This window comes from Artibeus jamaicensis, unplaced genomic scaffold, assembly GCF_021234435.1.
Source record: "Artibeus jamaicensis isolate MK-2021 breed Jamaican fruit bat unplaced genomic scaffold, CSHL_Jam_final contig_1132, whole genome shotgun sequence".
NCBI lineage: Eukaryota > Metazoa > Chordata > Mammalia > Chiroptera > Phyllostomidae > Artibeus > Artibeus jamaicensis.
Genome location: NW_026521221.1, coordinates 3,566,680 through 3,582,500, shown reverse-complemented (window position 1 = coordinate 3,582,500; position 15,821 = coordinate 3,566,680). Strand labels below are relative to the sequence as shown.

The following is a 15,821-nucleotide window of genomic DNA, read 5'->3' as shown; positions in this document are numbered from 1 at the left end:
TTTAAAAAAAGGAAAAAAGGTAACTCACGTGGAGTTTCCTCATGTTCCTGTAGAAACCTCTCCAATATAATCCGAGCCATTAATGAGGGTGCGTAGTCCACCTTTACAACACAGAAATAGAAAATTAAAACTGTCAAGTTCTGCAAGCAGTTGATAGTCCAATATTTTGTCAACACGGAAGATTAAGTCAATTTTAATCAACCATAGCAAGCATCATTCATTAAAATCTTTCCTACTCCTGGTGGTTTCCATCATAATAAAATTATAACAAGTCTGATCTGTGCTGTTGAAAAGAAAAAAATGGGTCAAATTTATTAAATGTAATATTGAAGCAAAAAGGATGATGGAACAACCTGGAAATAGTATTCACCTGAAACAGTAAAATAGGCTTTTCTGACCTCTCCTCAATTTCTTTCATTGGTAGGCCAGTATTATTTCTATTCCAGCCATTCTTCTTCCTTCCCAACTCTCTATATTTCTATGATTTTGAACATAATTTCAACTAAACCCCCTTTTGCTAGCAACTGTTTTCAGAAACTGAATTCTATCCTTAGGCATTAAAAATATGAATTTACTGATTTGAACTTATTTTATCTTTAAAGACTTCACTGAAATTTTGGTATAAGTTCTCTGTGTATAAAATCTTGTTTAATGGAAGAGAAATAGCTGTACTGCCTAAATAGTAATGATCAAATCAACAATAATAGTATCTGTACTATGAGATCATTGTCCTTAGGCTTATCAAGCATGTTACTTAATCAATTTAGTTAATACAGAACCCAGGGAGGTAACATTTCTATATACATAAAAGATCAAACAGAAAACAGGGAACACACAGTCCGGAAGTCATTTGAATTAACTAAAAATGCATCTACTTTTTTGGAAATGGATTTACTTCTTTTTGATTCTCAGATCTTTTATTAACCATTGATTTAATTTCACAAGAAAACTGGTGTGTATTTTTCAAGAACAATGATGCTCCCCTAAAACAAGTCTTTTTATCTTATGTACAAGACAGCAAATGCTCCTCATACAGTATCACCATGAATTTTTCTTGACAGGTTTTCAAGTCCCACATTCACACCAAAATTTTTTCTTGATTTAGTAACTACACAAAAAGCCTGGCTTCATTTGTATGAACAGTTTTTTTCAAATATGTATGTACTTGGATGCCCTTAAATTCCCCAAGTAGAAAGAAATGCTTTCCACGAAGCTGCTTATTCCTAGTAACCCACATCAGAGCTGACACATGAAAAATGGTGAAATTACTGAAGGTAGTCCAGCCTGAATAAGGACTACCTTATTAGTTCAGGTACTTGCATCTCCCTAATTTTCATATTAATCATGTGTCCATCTTTTTCTGAAATAGGGCCATCATGCTTCATGTCAGAATTTAGCATGTAAGTAAAATTCATAGTGCTTCAAATCTCACTTGAAAATATTTGTGTGCAGAGAACAGAATGACTGATCTTATTATTACTAACAAAGCGAGATCTCCTAAAATGTTCATTTTAGCCTTGGAATAGAAAAACTGGCATCGAGACATTTGTAAAATCACCGATGACCACATGCAGTCCCCACTCCCACATCAACAACAGCAGTGTTGCTGTTCGAGAGCTGCTGCACACTGACCTGCCGATGTTACACACTCCCCCCAATTTTTACACTTTCCACTGATTACATGCGTACTGATTCATAAAGCATTACCGGCACATCGGTTGTCACCAGATGCAAGCATATGTCATTGAAGTGTTAACTATCATATAAAAATGGCAGCTTGGTTGTTTAGAAGCCACAGTCGGATGGACACTAGTCATTCCCAAATTTCCCTAATGGGTTAGCAATCCCTCAGAGCACAGTTATCCCTTTACTAATCTGCAGCCAAAAAAGAGGGAAAATCTTTAAATAAATACTTATTTGGTTCAATATTGCTATATATTCACAGTAAATAACAGGTTTATTGACATGGAAAAATGTGTTAGTGGGTTAAAATTTTCCATACTACTGGAAGATGGACATTGAGGTCAGCTAAATAAGCTAAGCTCATCGGAAATACCCATTAACAATTCAAATGAATATAAACTGCAACTATATAAAGCTTGATCCACCTATATCATCTGCAAAAATGAGCACCACGTTTGCATCACATTCTTCCTAGATGCTGCACCTAGAAGCTGCTAGCTCACTCTTCCTTTCCATAAAGACAATCTCTGAATATTAGTTGTGAAATACCTTCCATTGCTTAACAGAACTGACTCGCAACAAACAATTCTGAAGACACTTAAAAGCCACTTTGCTCTAGAAATAGAAAAAAAAGGAATAAAATACAAGTTTTGCTAGGAGAAGAGAAATGCATCCAATGTGTTAAGTATCCTATCAGATGGTATAGACATTGCCTGGACTATTAAAGCCTTCCAGTAACTGATAGGTAATTGCTCACTTGCTGACTGCAGTGTGTACAGCAGACAGAAGCTGTGAGAGAAGCCATCCTTCCTTGCTAATGTAACATGTAGAACTTGCTGCTACTGCAACACTTAATGCTCACAGTACCGAGTCATCTTTAATGCAAACACACATTTTCTGCCTTGCTTCTATGTTTTCCATTATAATGCAACATGAAAACAGTGTACATTTCATTCTATCCCTATGAGGTTTGCATAAGCAGTTCCAAGTCAGACTAAATATTGTATTGCTCTTATTACAGTGGATAAATATTTTAAAGTTTACGAATTAAATATTTTATTTTTTCAGTATGCTCTCTGCAACTATTATGAACTTTTTACAGCTTCTTCATTCATGGGAAATCTTTAGGGCTTCCTTTTTCAACTGTAAGACTATTATTCGTTTCCCTAAACAGAAGCAGATCAGAGTTAACAAATAAGTTCAATATATCACTTTGTACTTGCTGCTAATAGGAACAGTATGCTTCTTCATATAAAGAGACTTTTGTATAAGGCACATATCTTTTATTATAATGAATGTTTGCTAACAAAAAAATGAATCAAGTAAATGTTACATCTTTAAGCATACAATTTCTCTCCTCATTGTTATAATAGTTAGCAAAGATTTTCTTGGCACACAGCTCTTTACTTGACACAGGTGTTTCTCACAGCAAATTAAGACAACACCACCAAAGAAGAGCATGTCCTGAGCTGTTTGGTTAAAATTTCCCACAAAGTAAGAAATCAAGAAGTTGTTTACACATTTGCCTCAAAAGAAGCAGACTAATTATATTAACTGATTTATTAACATAGGAAGTTCTTTATCCAATTATTGAAAGTACAAACAGACTGGGGGCAATTTAAATGTATAGTGTACCTCAAAATCTTTTTTTTCCCAAGGGTTAATTATAATTCTGAGCAAAGCTACTTTAGATAGGACCCTTAGGTTTTAGGCAGGTATAAAAATAATAATAACAATAACATTACCTCATTGGCCAGCTCCAGGAGCACTGGGGCCGCTCCGTTTCCCGCCACTCCACTCAGGTACCTAGATAAAGACACAGCCAGGTGGTAATGCAGTGGCAAGAAAAGGCCGGCACAGACTTGTCGGCATCCCCTGTGTGGACACGTTTCTCCTGGGCAAACGCCGTGCTCGACTCTACAGGATGCTGCTGTCACAGGAAGGCTTCCACGGGGAAGGGGCAGCAAAACAACTTACCTCCAAACCACTGGATACTCACAGAAGTTGGGGGCAGGAGGTGTGAACACACTGGTCTCCCCTGCTTTCACTTCCCAACATGCAAAGGGGACACAGGTGATTTTGAAAAGAACTATCCCCAACAACCCGGCTTCATCCATACCACAGCCATCTCATGGACAGGAAGTAAGTTCCCTTGAAAAAAGCGTCTGGGAACCCATACGGCCTTTTTGTTTACTTTTGTTCCACAGGACTGGCTGACACCTTATTCAGGGAAAAATGGAACAGACTTGTCATCAGTGGGTCAGGACACCTTTACGAGGCAACAAAAGACATCACCTTATCTGCTCTGCATTTCTGTCATAACCTCCAGCCCTCCTCATCCTCTAATTCCACTAAAAAGAAAAAAAGGAAAAAATTCCCCAAATCTATCCCACACATAAAAGACAAAGTGGCTTTTTTTTAAAACAAAAATTTGAATGAATCCTCCTCTTTAAAACACTTCACAGGCCCCACATTAAATCTCAAAATTAAATTGTAACCACTTAACAAGCAGTTGTGAGGTTCTTCAAAAACCGGCTGCCACCTATTCTATTAGGCCAGCCGCATTTCCAGGGCCAGGCCCCTCCCCAGCCTTCACCTGGGGGACTCATGGTTCTGCTTACCCGGCCCCCACTTCAATCTACCATGAACCAGAAGTAAGTTAGTTTAGTGTCCCTCATGGACAACCAGAGAGCACCCTGTACACCTCCCCATCATTTAACGCAGCATATTGTACCTGCCTGGTTACCTGGCTACTTCAACCCATCCCTCACTATAAGGCTGAAAGCCCCATGAAAGTAGAAGAATTGTATTTTATTCAATTTATTAAGCCTAGCACAGTTCTAGGCTTATAATAGGTGATTATATTACACACATATAGGTTTTTCTTTAATAAATGATATTATTCATATATATTTTTAATAAATTAAATAATTTTAAAGCCATAGTGGGCAAGAAAATACAATTAAATATAAACATCACTACAGTATACTGTTTAAGTGAATAAATTAACAATATTTGTTTGATACTAAAAATCAAAGTTGGATGAGGTCTTACAAAAAGACACCAGAAGCAGATATTAAATTATATTATTTCACAAACATGCTTGTAAAGATGTACAATTTTTGTATAAACTAAGTGAAATAAAAGCATACTACTCCAGGTAGAGAGAGTCTCAGGATCATTGTAACTTCAAAGTAATTCTAACAAGTCCATTTTCCATATATTGGGGCCTTTCTTGAATTAATTGTTTGGGACTCTAACTGGGAAATAAGTACTTTCAGAAGCAAGGAGGAGAAAAAATGGCAAGCGTGATTTAGAGAAAGGTCCCTGGGAAAGAGGTCTGGTAGGAACCTCCCATAAACTCACAGCATTCCCACTGCACTGATAGACCTGCTGCAGGAACAACCAATCAGCTCGGTCAAGTCAGACCAGCTCCTCGTGTGTCTGTAACCACCCAGAGTACACATTCATTAGGGGTTCAGATTCTGGGTCAGAGTTGCAAGGCCTATACTGACATTAGAGTGACTTTGCAACTTTCTACTCAACATTCATTTATTCCGTGAATACTTTTGAGCACTAACTATGAGCCAGGCCTTATTCCAGGTTCTAAAGCAACAGCCCCATGAACTTCCATGGCTCCTGCCATCACAGAGGTTGTATTATAGTGGAGAAACAGACAGTGAAAAGACAGAGAAATAAATACATAATATAATGATAAACACTACAATAAAATGCAAACTTGTATGGGTTGGTCAGGAAGCCCATCTCTAAGGAAGTGACACTGAGTACTGCCCTGCAAGAGGGACAGTGGCAAGCCATGTAGGAAGGGCAAGCCAAGTGAGATAGCAGTATGTGCAGATGTCGGGAATGTGCCTGAGTGTCCAAGGACCAGGAAAGGCTCTAGTCTGACCAGAGCCAAGCTTGTGACAGCTGTTAGAAATAAGAAGAGAGTAGCTGGACCCCAGAGCACTGCCTCTAACTACAGCATTGTTGTTGAGTCCAAATGGGATGGTTTCATGTAAACCCCTCATCAATCATTATCCTGGAAATGATCAATGGAATGTTTCTATTAAGTTTAAGTAACAGGAGATGGTCAAACAACAATAATAACTCACTCTGTCTGTACAGTCTATATAATATCAAAGCATGTTCATAAGTAGAAATTCCCAACGGAGAAAGTGCTAAAGCTTCCCAGTTGGCCACATACAAAAACCAAACCCCAGGGTACTGATGAGACCCATCTGGGCTCTCTTATCTGGCAAGCGGAGAAGTTCTGAAATGGAATCCTCATCAACCAAAATCAACTGAGGTGCTTTCATATGTTGAAAATGGTAGACCTGCTTCTGAATGTACTTGTTCCCCAGTCTGCTTCCCAACTATATCCTATAACCTTTCAGAAGTGCTAGGGGAAAGAAGTTAAAATCAATTTGAAGTTGTAATTGTCCTTTCAGAGAACTTGAATTGTCCCCCACATAGAGTGACAGTTCTTTCACATGTTTAGATATGCAATCAGAGACGCATGCTAATTACAGAAAATATCCAATAAGGACACAATCAGATGTTCCCAATCTTATCCTTCTCTGCATCCTCAAAGCATCCTATGTAAACTTACAGCACAGACTTTTCACATGGTTTCTTTCTCTCTCCAACTCAACTTGGAGCTGCTTGTGGTAGGGCTACACAGATGAATGCTGAACCTCACCTAACAGATCCTTAGCAAAGGTCTAAACCACAACTGGGACATCTGGATGTGATCCTGAACACTGCGTTCAGGTGACTGGGCTCTCTTCCTAATGTCTATTTGCAAATAAAAACTACTTTGCACAGGAGATATATGTCGCCCTCTAGTTTTGCCACAGGGGGACTCTCAAATGTATGTCTTGTGGGTAAAAACATCCTTTTTTCAGAGAAGGTCCATTTTATGGGGTTTTTTTTTTGAGTGTGTAAGATATATTAGCATCTAAGATTAAAATACTATGTACTGATTTAAAATATAACGCAAGGTTACTTGGTCTTTAAAATTTTCATGACAAGTATAATGCTGAAACTTAGAAAAATGACCCATTGAATGAAATGCAAACTGATGAAGCTGGCCTGCACACAGTGTGTGCTGGGGGAGGAGAGAATGTGAGACAGTACTTCCGAACGTCACTGTTGATGGGGACATGCAAATCTGAGCAATTTGTGAGTGTGTCTGTGTGTGTGAACACATTTTATCAAGTATGTTTCTCATTTGGAAATAAAATGCCATCAATACAGGGGCATTATTTTCAAAATAAACATTCAAGCCGTGACTATACATACACAACATGGAGAAATAGAGGAACTTCCTTAATAATTCAAAAGTTTGAGAAAACATTTTCTATGATATTTTGATACTGTGAAGTTTCAGATACCCATTATGGAATCACACTATGGATTATATGCTTTTAAATACAGACTGCAAATTCTGAATAGAAATCATCTCAATGCTATCAACAATGCAGAGAGACTTGGGAATTCTCTAAAATTGCTACTAGGAAACCATCACAAGCTTTCTAAATAGTCATTTGGCAATATATAATAAAATCTTTAAATGCTCATTGTTTGCTCCAATAACTATAGATACAGAAATATTAAGAAACCAATCAAAAAGGTAAAGACTTATATATCAAAATGTTTATCATGGTTTTTAAAATATCAGAGCATTGAAAACATGTATGTTCCACAGAAGAATAATTCAGTAAATTATACTTTCATATGATGAAGTAATGCAATCAATAAATGCTTACCAAAGCTTTCTACAAAGTGGCAGTATGTCATATACACTTTTCCAAGGATAAAATTCAGGATTCACAGTTGCATATATAGTATGACCTCATCAGTACAAAAATGGATTGAGAAAAGTGTAGAATGAAAAATACTGCAGCGCTCATCACTGGGCACCACCGTTATGAGCTATCATTCATTCCTTGTTTTAATCATCACAAATGTGCTTCATTTTCACAATAGGTTAGTATTGCTTTTATAAAAACAAAAAAAATAATAAAGTAATTGTTAACATTGTCAAGTTGCTAAACTATGTTTTGAGATAATACAATTTTCCCTAATTCTAATGAGCTGGAAAACAAAAAAATCTATTTCAAGGCCAATGCACCTTAGAGAATACAAGGACACAGAATCTGCACAATCTGTACTAAGAGGCCTGCAAAGTCAGTCCGTCTGAAAGGCAACAACACGGCCTGTCTCTGAGCACAAAGCGCAGGGCAGGAAGTCGGGGAGCGTGGCAAAGTGGGAAGCTAGTCAGACTGCTTTCCCATTAGTCTGTCCATTACAGCCTAACTTCACAGTTTTGTTTCAGGGTTCAAGTCTCCTTGAAACAACTGAGACTCTCACATTTAAATAAATGTAAAGGGATACAAATGTGTTCTCATTATTACTCACTCAACTGATCATCATTTAGTAACCATACAAAAAGGAAAGATTTTTATTTCTGGCCTAACCTACACAGATAATATAATAAAGTATGTTCATAATTTAATATTAAATGAGCTTCTTCATGAAACCAAGGTTTTAAAAAGCAGCTTTTAGAGATCTTGGAAATCATCTACTTAAGCACCTTCACACCATGAGAAAAATGGTTGTCAGAGCAGACCCCTGGCCTCCTGGTGGGTCTCCAAAGTCCTAGTGACTGCCCCATCTCCCTTCCCTTAGGTTAACAAGGCTTTCAGATCTGGACATAGAACCATACTTTTCAACGAAGGCCTACAACTATAAGTTTACAAGCAAGGATATATTTCTGACATGTAAATAACTTCTCAGTTTTTCTTTGGAGGGCCTGAATGCCAAAACAGTTGTTGGCTTCATAGAAGTTCACAAGCCATTCTTATCCTATGTGTACGATTTGGGTGATGACTTTATTTTACATGTTGATTTCATTAAGGAGGTTATGACTTTTGAGTAAATCAATTCACACTTTAAAAAGACTTGTTTAGAGAGAAATTCTCCTAGCCACAAAAGTTGTGTGTGTGTGTTCACCTTTCTTTCTTTAACAGACACTATGAGTGAAAACTGAATGTATCTTTTAGCATATACAGAATAATGTATAATTTTTTTAAAAAGAGAACTTCAATAATTTCTCAATTCTTAAAAAATGACCTTATAAAAGCATGACACCAGTATTTTAACTGTACAGTAATTTCATTCATAAAGTTTTCATGGATAAAAATTCATCTAAAATTAGTGGTGTTACTCTCACCATGGAAAGGTTGATCTGTCAGTCTTACATGTAATAATTTAAGAGCATATACTCAAATAATCTTCCTTTCCAATATGCCCTTGAAATATTTAAGAAGCCAATAATTTCTCATGGAAATCATTACTACCTACCATTATAAATAAGTCATATTACAAAGAGAAGAACATTTTTTAAAAATCGTTTTTAAAATATTCTGTTTGTTTTAGAACTGAGTTTGAAAACTATTTATAATAAATTAGGCTGGAATTAAATATCCTATGTACACTATTATGTTAATTTAATTCCCAAGATTTTCTTTTTAAAATAAAAAACTTCTATTTTATGACAGTTGTACATTATTATATATCTCCATGCCCTTACTCGCTATATGTCTTTTTCCCCCCTGTAATGGCTGACCCATTACCTTTGATGAAAAACATGACTGCACCAAAATTCATTTTTATTTTCTAATATATTTTTCAACTTGCTGATCTAAAGAAATAATGATAATTGGTTTGAGAACTTATACACATAGGTATATGTACACAGGAACCTATGGATCTACACAAGACATGCACTTATGAAAGTTTGCAGCAGCGGATGGAGATTTCCTAACATTGCACCGACTGTGCACACACACACTGAATCAAGGCAGTCTCACTTTATTCTTTAAATCTGCAAGGCACAGCATTGGAGAAATCACTCAAAAATAAATGCAGCGTCTTAAATAACAGGCTTAAAATAAAATGCTTTTGAGTATTATATAGAAAATTCATTTAGTAACCTAATTTATTCATAATTATGATTACAATTAATAGGTACTATGATACCCTCTAGTGGGGCAGGCAGGTCATACCTCTGGTAATAACTTTCAATCGCTTCTGAAGTATGATGTTTGGCATGTGTTCTTTTAATATGTTTCTGAAACAAAACAGAAAAGATCTTTATGTTGTGTCACAGATGAGGTTCAAGAACAAAAACGACATATTTCTTCATCCCCACGTCTCACACTCGGGGCAAACTGAACAACAGTTTGGGGATTTGGGTGGTGGTAGATCTTTTCCCTTCTAGTCCATGAACCTACGCATTTTAATCTCCACTGCTTGGCAGGGATGTCTTCAGACTGCACCACAAGGTACAGTATGTATGTAAAAGCCAACAGGGTCAGAGCAATTGAATCTAAATAAGTTTGCTTAGGGTTGCAGAGGGCAAAGAAAAACTTGTTCCCTGAAAACCTTTGTATTAATTTTCCTTCAATTCAATTCTATCTGAGTCCTCTGCACTCTAGTTTTACAATCCAATTGCCATTTTTAACCAGGACGAACATTGCTTAAAAACAACTTATTTGAAAACTACAAAAAGTAATTCCATCGAGACTTGCCACTTGACTGACATCTGTCATCTCATGATAAATGACTCCATTTTCTGCCTCTCTTGCCTTCTGCCACTCCAGCAATGGTCATTTATCATCATCTCTGTCAGCAATGGAAAGCGGCACTGACAGTGCAAGTCAGCAAACATTTAGCACATGGAACCACGCAACACAGGGAAATTATTATTGTCAGAATAATAATGGTTTAGCATAATTTATTACAGGTCCACCAAATAAGCAAAGGCTAGATGTTATTAGACAGATGGATGGGTAGGCTTGGCAGGCCTCCACTGAGACGCAGGCGGTGCTTGATGTGGAAAGGAGAACATCCTCCAACCCAATCAGAGAGCTGGCAGTTCAATTACAAAGAAATAAAGGGACATTCATCATTCAATTAGGCACCTGTCAACCCTCACAAAGGAGAAAACTTCTAACCTGGTACTCCTGGGAGAAGATGCTCAGCAGAGTGGCCTGCGATTGACTGGAACAAATAAAAGAAGGACAAAGTTAATTACTGGAGTGCACGGCAAAGAAACAAAAGAGAAAGGAGCTTCAAAGGTAGGCCTGCTGCCCTGTAATCTAACAGAACATGAAAACAAGTGTGGAAAAGTTGTTCCAGATGAACACCTCAGACAAAGGCTTCCTGCTGCTAGGTCAAGGAGAGAGAAAAAGGGAAAGGGGAAAATGGGGATGGTCTCAGAGCCAAGTGTCCTATGATTTGGATGTTTTAAAAATCTTTACAATGACTGTAAATCACATCTGTAGCATGCAGTGATGTTGTTAAAAGGGACCAAAACCAGGTAAGGTTTATTCCATTAATAAATGAGAGTTAAGTCCCACAAACAACAGGGAAGGTGCAGTGCATTTGTTGGAAACATTCCGGAACTTGTTTTGTTAGCAGACAGGTATCCTCTTCTGAGACTGTCTCAGAGTCAGGGGGGACTTTGGTCCTCACTGAAAGCAGCACCGAGGCCACTGGAACATCCACACTGGCACTGCTGTGCTTTAAAATAGCAGCTTTCACCGCAGGAAGTTGAGGTCCTCGAGGTGCATCATTTCCGAAAAACTGCTTCTTCAGCGAGGACGCCACACAATATCCCACACCTGCCAGCAAAGCAACCTGGAAAACCTTCTTCCCAGGTGGGACTTTTTCTCTCACAATTGTTAACGTTTAAAAATGAATCAGAATATTTTTATCTCTAAAAAACAATCAATGCCCTATTGCTACTCTCTTTGATCACCTTCTGTAGATGTATCCACCTGATTGTATCTGAAAAACAATTATCTCTGATATATTTTCCCACAAACTGCTATCTGAACAAATTAACAGTATTAACAGTTTGACTCTTAAAGTACACCAAAGCACTGTGAATAATTATTTATTTTCTATTCAAGAATGAAACCTCTCAAGATCTTCACAGTAATTTGGGGAGTGTACAATAAAAACAATGACAATATATTTCTTTATTCACTGTTTCAATTTTGTCATTTTCTTCATTCCACTACAGATTTGGCTTCTAACCCCTTTCTACTCTTATCAGATTACAAAAAGTAAGTAAAAAAAAAACACATAAATGTTTACTAAGGAAAAACGGTAATTACCAAAAAATGGTTTCAAAAACTCAAAAGTACTGAGAAATTAGTGAATACAATTACAAATTCACTACAGTCCATTTTTTTAAATTTCCCTTTAAAAATAAAAACCACCTTTGAAAGAGCCAATATGTATATAAAATCTTATTATGCTTGGCTTGCCTGAGTCTCACAAGCGAATCATATAGCCTTTTAGGATTGCGGAGACCCATCTTCTAAAAAAATGACAAAATTCAACCCAAATATTGGCAAACCACTGAATAAGCCAATACATTAGATATTTGATGCAATAAGTTTACTCTTCCTCATTCTAAAGCAAAATATATTCATGTTAACCTTTAATGGTAGATAAAATGTTAGTCTCAATATGTTAAAAATATGACAAAAAGAAATGTGCTTATAATGCTCAAATCAGGGAATAAAGAGGAGGAAGCTTCATTGAGAAGAAAAAAGAAATGTAACTGTAGATGCCCAGATGAGATAATGTCTTTAAACTGCTTAGAATTCAACTAAAAGCACAGACAGACCCAAGGGAGCAACCCAGTGTCTCAGTGGCTGAGAAGACTGGAGAGGAGGTTCCAGGTTATGCTGGGAGTAAAACCTGGCTAGACCTAAAATGAAAAAATGACATGGTGACAACAGAAAGACAGACCTAGGGACAAAATGCTTTGGGTTTGGCTGATGAGATAAAGATGCAGAGAACTAAATGACCTCTGTGAGGTAGTTTGCCAGCCTATTTTCTGTTCCTCTATGTGCTAAGCTTATAGGAGCGGGTTCTGAGCAAGCCTCACATGTAAGGAGTAGAAAGTACTTTTAGTGCAACTAAGACACTGACTCCAATGTGTATTATTTACTCCCTTCTTCCAATGTGTTCATTCTGAAAAGGTCAACCTTGATTACCACTGTCAATCAACCAGCAGTATTCACTCAGTATCTACAGTGCCCTAAGGTCATGGGTATGGGGAACCATGACATTAAAATAAAAAATTAAATGTGGTGGAAAGGACTTAGAAGAAACTTTCAACATATATATATGACTCTCCCTCAAGTTAGAACACTGTCAAGTACTCATATGTTTTGGGGGGATGTGGTGAAGTAAATCATACCCTGAAATCTCACGTATTTTAAGATCGCACTGGCATTGGAACATATAAGGTCTGTCCAGAAAAAGTCCAACTATTGTTGGTATAACAAGAATGGTTTGTACAATATCAGTGTAACCTGGCAGCCAAGGACAGTGGACTGGAATGCACATGCGTGAACAATGACGACTTCACTGTACTAGTCAGTGGTGGTGGTAGTGCTCTTGAATGAGCATGTGCACTGTGGCCATTGCAAATGACTGAGCAAGAAGAGCAATGAATCTGCATCCAATTTTGCATTAAACTTGATTATTCCTATGTGTAAACTATTTGGATGATTCAGAAGGTCATATCTGTGAGCAACTGGTGATTGGCAGCTTTATCATGACATGTCCAACTCATGCATTGTGTTATTACAGAGTTTTATTGAGAAACATCAAATCACCTAGGTGACTCAGCCCTGCTATAGCCTAGATTTGGTGTCCTGCAACTTCTGGCTTTTCCCAAAATTAAAATCACCTTTGAAAGGAAAGAGATTTCAGACCATTCATGAGATTCAGGAAAACATGATGGGGCAACTGACGGTGACTGGGAGAACTGTGTGAGGTCCCACAGTGCCTACTTTGAAGGGGACTGAGGTGTCATCATCTTACATACAATGTTTCTTGCATCTTTATCAGTAAATATCTCTATTTTTCATATTACATGGCTGGGTGCCTTCTGGACAGACTTTGTATATCCATTACATAGCATATAAATTTTCATATTCAAAAATAGTCACTTAACTTGAACAAATGCCCAATACATTATTCAAAACTCTTCAAAAATCAGCCCTGTGTTTTTTCCCATGCTACCCACCCCCAGCTTAAGTTCCTCCCCACGTCTGAAAAAGGAGCAGTTGGGAGGACCCACAGAATGGCTGTGGAACCTTGCCTGGTGTGTGACAGATGGCTGTCCAGGACAGCAGCCACCCTAGAAACAAGCATGAGGACAAAGCCTACACACTGAGGACAGCAGGACAGAAAATGCAAAGAGCCCAGGTCCTTGAGGAAGGACACTGCTGAACTGCTCAAGAGACCACAGACTGAAGTGACCAGCCTCCATACATACTTCTTTTGAGTGATAATACATGCTTAAAAAAAAAAACAAGCAAAAAAAAAAAGAACAGGTTTCTATGTGCCTTGTAAGGAGGAGACCTGCTGGAGGGAGGGCTCTGAGACAGGGCACTCCGTTATGATGGTATGTGTGAGGGATGTAATGTCAGACATGAAAGGGGTTGCCCATTTTCACACTTCCTAAATCTCTTCTTACCTGGCAGCTACTATATTTGACTTCCTTAAAATTGTTCCTCTATCACTGTGCCAGTAAATCGATGTGACTGGAGATCATACATTGGTGTGTGTATAATTCTTCCATAGAGATTTTAAACACTGATAGGGTACTATTAACCCTCATTTCATATGGCATTCAAGACACTGCGGATGCCATGTAAGTATAAACAGGCAAAAAAAAAAAAACAAAACAGTTCCCCATATAGCACAGGTGGCAAACAAGGCCCGTGGGCTGAAAACAGCCCTCCGCCTTGTTTCTACCAGGCGGAAGCACCAAGCTCTCACTTAACTGTTAAGGGGTAATTACATTTATACAGTCCTAAAATTATATTCGGCCCTTTGAAGGCAACCATGAAGCTGATGTGGCCCCCAGTGAAAATGAGTTTGATACCCCTGCCGTGTAGATGAGCATTTAACTCAACATGTCCCATCCAGCTAAGACACCCGTTAACCTGAAGGATCTCAGAGAAAATGAGGGTAAGATGGTTACAGCATAGACTACGGGCGGAGCTCAGCACACACCTAGTTGCAACATTCCTATGAGGAGCAAGTCCTCCTGCTCCCAGGTAGAGACGTAAACAAAGCAGAATCTTAAGGAAGGTGATACTGCACATCTCATTTCCTTCCTCTTCTCGAGTACCCAGCCTCTGGAAATGACCATAAAGAAATAAATACCAGTATTTAATTTTCAAGCTCCTGTTGCTACAGAATCTGGAGGTATAAAGATCTAAACTCTACTGGGCTCAAAATTACCTGAGTAAACTGAGTGCCATTTCTGGGACTCCAGGAGCAGTAAACCAATTAAAGGAGAGAAGGCAGGATAAAGTGTTAAGCTTGGAGACCCCACAGGTACAAGGCCCAAACACCCTCTCTAAATCACTGGTTTTTATGTGGTTACTGACTCAGAGTACTAATCAAGGAAGGTTTTCTATGAAAGAAATACATTCACCCTCCCTCACATGCCCCCATGTCCTTCATACACCCACCTACATGCAGATTCGAAACACACAGCCCCACTGCACACTCAAAATCAAAATGGAATTCAGTAAAAGAGCAAGACTTGGTACGATACCACTAACTTTGCTATTTTTTTCAAGAAGTGCAATGGAAAGAACCTAGGAAATTCCTGTGGAGAATAAAGGAAAAATACTTAAACTAAACTGAGGAAGTAAAAAAAAAACATCAGTCATATACCCTCCTCCATTTCTTCTTTCTGATTTCCAACTTCATATCAAGGATGCCGACTACATTGTATGCCTGACTGTAGCAGGTACACCTGTAAGTGACTACATAGGTGATAGCATTAAGCATAGTAGTAATGGATGATCAAAGAAATGTTAAAAGCTATACTTGTGTTATATATCGGGAAAAAGTGGCTACTATCCCAGGCACTGAATTAATTTTGCTGATAAACATAAGTCACATGCAAAACAGCTCTCTCACAAGAGCCATGATTTATATGAACATCTATTTTGTGCCAGACACTATACTGAAGCGCTTTATTTTACCCTCAAAAACCTGTAAGGTAGGTACTATTATTGTCC

The 15,821-nt window shown here is 37.9% G+C and overlaps 1 protein-coding gene across 8 annotated transcripts in view; it reads right to left on the bottom strand.

The window, feature by feature from the left end:
- Nucleotides 1-15,821, bottom strand: part of CDIN1 (CDAN1 interacting nuclease 1) — a 215,803-nt gene that overhangs the window by 158,084 nt on the left and 41,898 nt on the right. For all 8 annotated transcript variants that reach the window (XM_053665438.1, XM_053665441.1, XM_037163127.2 and 5 more), the window contains exons 2-5: nucleotides 10,707-10,752; nucleotides 9,756-9,820; nucleotides 3,429-3,489; nucleotides 29-101 (exon numbers count right to left, since the gene is read on the bottom strand). In XM_053665438.1, coding sequence (XP_053521413.1) covers nucleotides 29-101; nucleotides 3,429-3,489; nucleotides 9,756-9,820; nucleotides 10,707-10,752 — 245 coding nt within the window. The remainder of the gene's footprint in view (nucleotides 1-28; nucleotides 102-3,428; nucleotides 3,490-9,755; nucleotides 9,821-10,706; nucleotides 10,753-15,821) is intronic.